Here is a 10066-nt window from a genome sequence, read left to right as displayed (position 1 = left end):
GCATATTATGCATGATAAATACATAAAAGTATAAAGGGAATTGGAACAAACTCCCCTGGGATAGCAGTGGCAAGGTTGATCTTGTTCTTTTAAAGCTCCACCCTCAATTGACTTTAGGCATGGGAACAACTTATCCATACCTCGGGCGTCAAATCTCGTGTGTACAGTTCTAAATATAAAGGAAAAATTCTCGAAAATGCTTGGAAAATAATCTTCAACGAATATAATCAAACCCATCGTCAAATGGCATCGAATCATTAAATGGAAAATAAAAGATTGAGTAACTCGTTGAGTTCATCTGGAGACTCGGCGAGTTATCTTTATAACAGCAGAAAAGTTGCGTTTTTTCACTTGGACTCGTCGAGTTCTATATGTGGACTTGACGAGTTGATGCGCTGTAAGGACAAAAAAATTCTTCTGCTTCATGTCCGTTTTTAGGGTGTTTGGGCAATATCAAAGTGAAATCGCCCCTCATTTTTCTTCAGTACATAGACACTCTTTAGGTCCTTTCATGATCGGACTTGAAATCGGACTCAAAACTCTTATTTCTCTTGCCTATACTCGACTTTTCTTGGTTATTCTTTACTGTATTTTTGCACTTATTTCCTCACCCCTAAACTGAAAATATCAAAAACACACAACACGTATAAATGCAAAACAAATAAAAAGTACTAAATAATCCCTAAACAACTAAAAGTTTTAAAACATCTACCACACAAAAAAAAAATGAAACCAAAAGGATAATCATTCTTCGTCCTCTTCCTCATTCCCACCAAGTTCACTTCCTCCTGCTCCACTTCTCCTTGAACTCAACCTTTCTTCCCAGTTTCTAATATATGGGTACTCGGGTCCATCCAACGGTGGTATGTGCATATGGCTCATCATATGGGCAAGAGTCATAGAATTGTAGTTAATGCCTTGCCCAATATCGTCTTGAATTGTCAGATTCCACACTATACCAATCTGTTGGCAACTCGTCATCCACCGGGATTACTGGTGGGTCTTCATGTGCACGATCTTGTCGTGGCCTCACCCTGCTACCCGGTTGTTCATGTGTTATCACTTCATCATCCACCGGAATGGAAAAGCTACCACAACCATAATTCTCCTCAATTTTTTCCCTCCTAAAAAGAATAGCATTGAATGGAGATGTGGGCATCATGGCTAGAACACTCACGACTCCCCTCTCAAGAATACCATATGACCTTGCCAACATTGTTACAAAAATTCCCCAATTAATTTTAGAAGTTTTTCTCTCCTTCACCGCCCCTTCACCCAAGTATCTTTCCAAACAATATGGAATATGAAAATTGTGTTTGGGATGATTATGCACCATAAATAGAATACATCAAGGCTTGGCAACGTATCGTCATCTTTCCTCATGTTTATCGTGCTAGTGATGAGGCGATGAATCAAACGGTGGATCGGGGACCGAATGCACCCTTCTTGTGTCGCGGAAGGTATGTAGACGTTGTTTGCTATCATGTTCCACCAATTTCCCAAGTTTTTCCCTTCTGGAAAAACTCTATGACAATGATCCAAGAATGTACCAAATGCCTCTGTCATAACCAAAGTTTGATCATAAAGGCCCATCCTCCAACCCAGTTCTACCACGCTACATTCCCGGTATTCACCACCAAGACAAAAGATCAAGGCGTTTGGGTCGTAATAAGCGTCTCCCCCGCGGAATGTCATTGTGGAAAAGAACTCCAAACAAAGGTCCCTATATACCGGTTCTTGTATTCGGAATAATATCCTCCACCCATCACACGTGATTTGAACCCCATCTTGAATGAATACTTTAGTTAAGTATGGGTTCAAAGAATCCGCCAAACCCACTTGCCCAATCCATGTCCAATTCAGTTCATTCGACACATAAAACTCTTTTTTCCTGAGTGTTTCAAGCTTCTTTTTCCATCTAATCAAATTAGTCTTGGATCCAATTTCTAGAAAGTTGAACCAAGGGAACTCCCCGTGGTCTCTTCTAGAGCTCTAAACCTTGCTTCTGAGCATTTCCTGCAAATCAAACACAAGGAAAACAACCACAAACCACATAACTTGTTAAAAGAATAAAAATTTTGGAAACTATAACACAGACTCATCGAGTCCATGAATGGACTCGTCGACTACAACGAACAAGTCGCGGGCATCCCTTCTAATTCGAAGCAAATATTACAATTAAATGCAAAATTCATTCTAGGGGTTTGTTTAGGATGATAATCCAAGTGCTAATTCACAAAAAAAATTCTAGTCCAAACACTCTAATTTAACATAAATCAAAACCCTAGAATTTATGTCAAAATCAAAAATCGGGTTTTTTAACAAGTTACTTCTTCTAAACTACTAAAGATCAAAACTTTAACAAGAAATTACACGAAAAATGTTACATTTTGAGCAAAATAGAAGCGAAAGTCACGAAAATTGGAAATTCTTGGTCGAATGGTGGAGTTGGTGACGGTTTGAATGAATTTTGTTAATCTTTAGGGTAAAAACCCTAATTTACAGAGTTAATTTTTTTTCCATTAATAAAGTCTACTCGTCGGATTGGGGGTTCCTGACTCATTGAGTAAAGACGTATTTTACGTATTGTCATGGATTTCCAGACGGACTCGTCGAGTAGGGTCCATTGGACTCGACAAGTTGTGCCTTCTGTTCGAAAAAAATTTGTTCTCTTTTAAAAAAAATGAATTTCACCACACCCCACACTCAAACCTTGCTTTTCCTCAAGCAATCATTTAAGCTAAGAAGAGGATAAAGACGAAAAATCATTTAAAACACACAACATAAAGAAAATAAAACTAAAAATCAAAAAGAGAAGAAAAGGGTAAAAAGAAAGCTAACTCAAATAGCGGGTTGCTCCCGTAAGGGCTTCTTTTTTAGGAGTCTTTAGCTGGACTCCTTCCTGGTCTACATTGCATCGGATTTCTCAAAATTCATCCCTTCCTCAAGTAATTCTTCATTTAGTATGTTCTCTTCGTATTTCTTGACCCTATGCCTATTCACTTTAAAGTTCAACCCATCCTTGCTCCACAAATCAATTACCCCGTATGGATACACATGCTTGATTGTAAAAGTCCCAGACCAACGAGTGTGTAATTTTCCCGGAAAAAGCTTTAGTCTTGAATTGTATAAAAGCACTTTTTGGTTAGCTTCAAATTCCTTGTTACCCTTAAACCTTGCATCATGCCATCTCTTTGTCTTGACTTTATAAATCAACGAGTTAGTGTATGACTCGTTCCTTAATTCTTCCAAAGCATTCATTTGCAAAAGTCGATTGGTACGCAACTCATTTGGCTTAAAATTAGATGTTATTAGAGCCCAATAGGCTTTATGTTCAAGCTCCATGGGTAAATGACAAATTTTACCATAAACCAATCTATAGGGTGTGGTTCCAATGGGTGTTTTGAATGCGGTCCTAAATGCCCAAATTGCATCATCCAATTTGTCCGTCCAATCTTTTATATTACTACCCACCAATCTTTCCAATATCTTTTAAGTGTCCTATTTATGACCTCGATTTGCCCATATGTTTGTGGATGGTAAGGTGTTGAAAACCTATGGTGTACACCATATTTTTGCAACACTTTTGCTAGTTGGTCATTAGCAAAGTGGGTTCCCCTATCACTAATTAATTCCTTGGGTACTCCAAATCTAGAAAATAATTTTTTTAAGAATTTTACAACAACCCTTGTATCATTGGTTGGTAATGCTTGCGCTTCTACCAATTTTGAGACATAATCCACCGCCACAAGTATGCATTTATTTCCTTTGGATGAAGGAAATGGTCCCATGAAATCCACACCCCACACATCAAATATTTCACAAAGTTGAATATTCCTTTGAGGCATTTCATTCCTTGCTGAAATATTACCCATCCTTTGGCAAGTATCACATTCCCTCACATAAGTAACAACATCTTTGAAGATAGTAGGCCAATAGAACCCCGCATCAAACACGTTCTTAGTAGTGAATTGTACCCCATGATGTCTTCATGCCAGTCCATTGTGGAAATGCTCTAGTATGTCTTGGATTTCCTTTCCAAAAATGAATCTTCTTATGATCCCATCTACACAACTCCTAAAAATATATGGCTCATCCCATAAATAATATTTGTTTTCTGAAAAGAGCTTCTTTTTCTACTGGTGAGTGAGCCCTTTTGGAAGAAAATCTCTTGTCAAGAAGTTTGCAATATCGGCATACTATGGTTCTTCCCCCATTATAACCATCAAATACTCTTTCGGGAAGCTATATTCAATGCCCTTGTCATCCATCTCACCCCTTGCTGGATTTTCTAATCTAGAAAGATGGTCAGCAACTACATTTTCCATCCCTTTCTTGTCCTTGATCTCGATGTCAAATTCTTGAAGTAGCAGCACTCATTGGATCAACTTTGGTTTTGCATCCTGCTTGGCAAGCAAATACTTAATAGTAAAGTGGTCAGTAAAAAGAGTAGTCTTAGAGAAAATTAAGTAGGGACGAAATTTGTCAAAGGCATACACCACAACTAATAATTATTTTTCGGTTGCGATGTAGTTTTCCTGGGTTGGATTTAAGGTCTTTCTTGCATAGTAAATGGGTTGAAATTGAGTTTCAACCCTTTTTCAAAGTACAACTCCTAAGGCATAATTGCTTGCATCGCACATTATCTCAAATGGTAAGTTCCAATTCGGGGCGGTAATGATCAGGGTGTTAGTTGATTTTTCTTTCAAAATTTCAAAGGCGGCTAAACATTCCTTAGAAAAAAATAAAGATGCATCCTCTAAAAGTAATTGAGTTAAAGGTCTAGTAATTTTAGAAAATTATTTAATAGAGTGGCGGTAAAAATCCACGTGACCTAGAAAACTCCTAACACCCTTCACATTAGTTGGTGGGGGTAATTTAGCAATAGTATCAATTTTTGCCTGATTCACCTCAATCACCGCTTTGGAAACTTTGTGGCCTAATACAATGCCCTTCTTCACCATGAAATGACAATTTTCCCAATTAAGAACTAAATTAGTCTTTTCACACCTAGCAAGCATCAAGTCAAGGTTAATAAGACAATCATGAAAATAACTAAAAATAGAAAAATCATCCATAAATACTTCCATAAATTTTTCCACCATGTCATGGAATATCGCCGTCATGCATCATTGAAAAGTTGTTGGCGCATTGCATAACCCAAAAGGCATGCGTCAATAAGCACATATTCCACTCAGATAAGTGAAATTTGTCTTCTCTTGATCAATTGGGTTAATGGGGATTTGGAAATAACCTGGCAACCCATCTAAAAAACAATAATAGTTATGTCCCAATAATCTCTCAACATTTGATCAATAAAAAGGAGAGGGAAGTGGTCTTTGCAAGTGGCATGGTTTAGCTTTCGATAATCGATGCACACCCGCCAACCGGTTACCGTTCATGTAGGTATATGCTAGTTCTTCGCATTTGTCACAACCGTCATCCCTCCTTTCGTTGGCACTACTTGAACGGGACTAACCCATGGACTATCTTATGGGAGCAATATGAAGGACTTATTCCTTTTATGTCGGTAATATTCAACACGATGGCATTCTTTCTTTTCTTTAAAACACGAACTAACTCTTCTTTTTCAGATTTGGTGAGGTCGGAAGCGATGATAACGAGTTTTTGTTCACCTTCTTCGAGAAATGTGTATTTTAAATGTTCAGGCAAAGTTTTCAGCTCTAATTTTGTGTTTTGTGCACTGAACACGTCGAGTCCAGAAAGGGGACTCATCAAGTTCAAGCCAAAATTACCGTCTGAGCGTGATTTTTCACACGGACTCGTCGAGTCAGTGCTTCAACTCTGCAAGTCGATTTTTCTACATTTCTAATTAGTTCTTCATATTCAGCTTCTTTGAGCAATTTCGGGGTCGTTTGATTTGTCCTCTTTCCATTCTTCCATTAGTTCTTCCAAAGTGTCCACGAAAAATGTTGTGTTATCACTATATTTAGAATGCTTCATGGCTCGATCAACTCCAAAAGTGACTGATTCTTCTCCCACCGGAAGGGTAAGTTTGGGTTCTCTCATGTCTACTATGGCACTTGCGGTGTTTAGGAAAGGTCTTCCAAGAATGATTGGCACATGGCGATCTTCTTCCATATCTAGCACTATGAAATCCGCAGGAAATACAAATTTATTCACTTTTACCAATAAATCCTCACATATCCTTCTAGGAATTGTCACCATCTTGTTTGCTAGATGAATTCCCATATAAATCGGTTTTGGCTCCGAAAGGTTTAGCTTCTTAAAGAAAGAGTATGGCATAAGATTAACACTCGCCTCCGAATCCGCCAATGCATAACTAGTAGCTAAGTTCCCGAATTGACATGGCAATGTTAAACTACCCGGGTCACCCATCTTCTTTGACAATTTGTTCAACATTGCGGCTGAACAATTTTCATTAAGCACCACCTTGGACACCTCTTCCAGCTTATTTCGATTTGTGAGTAGTTCTTTTAAGAAATATGCGTACCTAGGAATTTGTGCAACCGCTTCTATGAAAGTAATGTCGATTTGAAAGGCTTTGATGTTATCCATGAACTTTTGATAATCTTCATTATGCTTTTCTTGTCTAGCCTGGACTCGAAATGACAATGGAGGTTCATAAGGTTTTAAAGGAGGATCGATTTTCTGTTCACACTGTGGACTCGTTGAGCTCTTCTCCATGACTCGATGAGTCGAGTAGACTGTTTGTGATTTCAGGTCTTCTTTCTATTCCTTCTGCACCTCTTTTGGATCCTCATTCGTGATAGATGTCAGAGGGGTAATTTTATTTCCACTCCTAGTCGTCACAATGTTGATCTGAGCGCCTCTCAGATTTTTCTCGGTATTACTTGGAAGCTCACCCGGTGCTCTTTAGTTGATTTATAGTGCAAGTTGACCTAACTGTTTTTCAATATTAAGGATAGAGGCTTGCCGGTTTCTCATCAATGCTTGTTGCTCCTTCATCATTGCTTGTTGTTCTTTTATTGTAGCATCGGTTTCGTTGTGTCTTTTCTCGGATGCAGCTGCAAGTCTTGTGAGCATATCTTCAAGGTCCATTTTCTTCTTTTGCACTTGCTCTTCCTTCTGATAAAAACCTCTTGTATTCATCCTATAGTTTTCCTCCTTTTCCTTTTTGTACTTATCATATGGTAGCTACTCCTTTTTTGGTTTTGTCCAATCCTCGTCATATCTATCGCCACTTGAGTATGATACTTGCACTTTCCGATTCCCGTGCTCGTCAAGATCACAATCCCTAGTAAGGTGAGGCCCGTTACAATTTTCACATCTCACCTGGATGGCGTGGATGGATTGATCTATCTTTCTCATTCTTCGATCCATGCTTTCCAATTTAGCCATCACTACCACCCTATTATCCGAAACTGAGTTCACTGCCCCTCAAGTCGAGTCTCCCCTTGGGTTATGATATTCTCTAGAGTGCTTAGAGAATTATTCATTTAGCTCCTTTATAACATTGACAGGTTTCTTCGTGACTGGTCCTTGGGTGTCAAGGAGTTGCCTAGTTTTCACATTTACTCCATCATAGAAAATGGAGACTTCTTGTTAAATGTTAAGATCATTATGGGGGCAATTCCTCAACAAGCCCTTGTACCTTTCCCACGCCTCATAAAGTGACTCTCATACTTTTTGTTCAAAGTTTGCAATGTCTTTCTTCAATTTTGCTATTTTTGAGGGAGGGAAAAATTGATCTATGATTTCTTCATGCATTTTAGCCTATGTGGTGATAGATCCTTGAGGGAGTGATTTTAGCCAATCTTTTGCGGCTCCCTTAAATGTAACTGGTAGGATACGAAGCAAAAACAGTCTCACGAGGCACATTAGGGATGTTGAAGTAGTCGGCCATGTTGTTGACCTCGTCGATGTACTTGTATGCGTCTTCGTGATCTTCCCGTAGAATGGAATGTCCTTGAGTTAGGCGAGTACATGACCTTTCAGCTCAAAAGTAGCAGTTGTTGGAATTGCAGGTTATACGAGTCCTGACCCAGTGTCATCACGCATCCTTCTTTTGTATTCGCCCATGGTTATGTCCGTAATGTCATCCATGGTGTTGTCGAGTTTGCTTTCTTGCTTGCTTTCTTCTTCAAATTTTGTCTCGTACTCGATATCCTCCTTCTTAGGGTTTTCATCGGCTAGTGTTGTGTTGGATTCTCCTACTCGCTTTCCCCTTTTCTTCCTAAAAACTGATTTGAGATTCTTTAAAGGTGAGTTCTTCGATTCTCCAATGATTTTATCCTTGTCCTTCCTAAAAGCTGATTCCGGGTCTTCAAGTGGTGGAATTAGTGTAGAGTTGGAACCTCGAGTCATAAACTCCCTGAAATAAAACAGAAAACACGTGTAAGAGCAAAAAAAAAAGTAAAAACGAAAGTGAAAAATACGATGGACTCGTTGAGTAGGGTCGAATGGACTCGACGAGTTCACTGCTAAAACAGAAAAACTGAAAATCTAATTCTAAAACAGAAAAACTAGTAACTTTGTATGAAATAAATTTCGCACCAAGGATTGATAATACGAGCAATTAAAATAACTATTAGAACCGTTCGCCGGTAACAACACCAAAAACTTGATGTGTATGAAATGCACTAGTTTTATTCATACTATTTTAAACACAAATTAAACACACGAATGGCAGTGTTCCTATCGATTAGCAATCTAGTTCAAGTTAGTAGGATATCGAACATAGGGAACGGTAACAAATAAACTAACGACTAGAATAATCTTAATAAAAGCAAGTAATAAAAAGAAGGGTTTTCTCTAGTTTTTCAAGACTTGAAACTAAAGCAATTAACTAAAACTCAAACAAAAAAATCAACAACTAAGGGAAATAGAACATAACTAGATTCAATAATAAAAAAGACTTTTGTTCATATTCGACTCACTTATTCCTATGGATGACTTCATGGCAAGTGCAATCGATTAAATTGTCATTGGCTACCGATTCCTAATGTGATTATATTCATGTTCACTATTACTAATCCTTAGCAAACAAATTAATTCAAACAATGCCTAATTGGTTAAAGTAACAAGTTTCCTAGCATTTAATTCGGGTCAAGTAAGACTTTTAATATTAGCTAATTAAATTTATCAATTCAATAAACATCTTGTATGGTTGTTCATCACACAAGCTTACACATTAACTTACTTATTTTCTAGTTAATCCTAGGTTCATATTCACTAATACTAGGCATACAATATTGTTTTCACAAAAACCATATGAAACAAGCAATTAAGATGATATTCATGCAACTCAATAACTTGATAATTAACATAAGATAATTATTGTCAACGCATAAGGGTATTTAACAAGCTTAACAAGACAATTCACCAAATCCAATCAGTCCAAACCATAAAATCAAACCATTTCCTAAGCTTGTCTAGTCTAAATAGCAGTAATAAGTTTTTAGCTCATATCTACAGCAAGTAACATTTCAAAAACGAAATCCTATGATAGAAACCTAGTTTGTGCAATAGATTAAGAAAAGATAATGTATGTTGCCTTTGATCTCATCCAAATTGATGTCTAGGGTTGATCTTCGAATTCCAGAGCTTCAATTAACCTACTATTCTCCAATAAGTCGCCAAAAAGATCTAGAAAAAGTTCAAGTCTCGGGCAAATATGTCCTTTATATAGTTTTCTAAAAACAGGGGCAATTCGTCGAGTTCCTTATGCCGACTCGACTAATCCACAACTTAGAACCTGTGTATGGAAGGTCTTGACTTGTTCGCAAATATTCCCATCTACATAACGATTTGAGGACCAACTCCCCGAGTTCTTTACCTTTTTAGCTTAATTTCTTATTTCTTTAATTCTCGAGCTTCCGATTACTAATCCCTCTTCCTTTTTAATTTGAGCATCTCTTTTAGGCTGAAAATATAATTTTAACATAATTAAATATCTTTTGTTCAATAATTAAGACAAAATAACCAAAAAGTATTAAGATATTAGAAAAAAATATATGACTAAATATGCACATATCAGTAATTCGTCCATAGTCTGAGAGTATGGAGAGGACATAATATATATCATTAATTTGGGAGAATGGATTGAGACATAGTCAATTGT

At 37.5% G+C, this 10066-nt stretch overlaps 2 protein-coding genes and 1 non-coding gene across 3 annotated transcripts; 1 reads left to right on the top strand and 2 right to left on the bottom strand.

The window, feature by feature from the left end:
* Window positions 1-2907: 2907 nt before the first annotated feature.
* LOC145030081 (uncharacterized) lies at window positions 2908-3345 on the bottom strand. Its single transcript, XM_078978509.1, has one exon. It carries the CDS (start codon window positions 3343-3345, stop codon window positions 2908-2910), a length of 438 nt encoding a protein of 145 aa, XP_078834635.1.
* A 2502-nt stretch (window positions 3346-5847) lies between these two features.
* On the bottom strand, window positions 5848-6669 carry LOC145030080 (uncharacterized). The gene has a single exon (XM_078978508.1). The coding sequence runs from the start codon at window positions 6667-6669 to the stop codon at window positions 5848-5850; it is 822 nt and encodes a 273-aa protein (XP_078834634.1).
* An 889-nt stretch (window positions 6670-7558) lies between these two features.
* Window positions 7559-7665, top strand: LOC145033178 (small nucleolar RNA R71). Its single transcript, XR_013677415.1, has one exon. It is a non-coding gene; the product is annotated as a small nucleolar RNA R71 (small nucleolar RNA).
* The last annotated feature ends 2401 nt before the right edge of the window (window positions 7666-10066 follow it).

Source organism: Lactuca saligna, chromosome 2 (assembly GCF_052625555.1).
Source record: "Lactuca saligna cultivar CGN05327 chromosome 2, ASM5262555v1, whole genome shotgun sequence".
Lineage (NCBI taxonomy): Eukaryota > Viridiplantae > Streptophyta > Magnoliopsida > Asterales > Asteraceae > Lactuca > Lactuca saligna.
The sequence above is the reverse complement of the archived record's forward strand: the minus strand, read 5'-3'. Positions and strand labels throughout refer to the sequence as shown.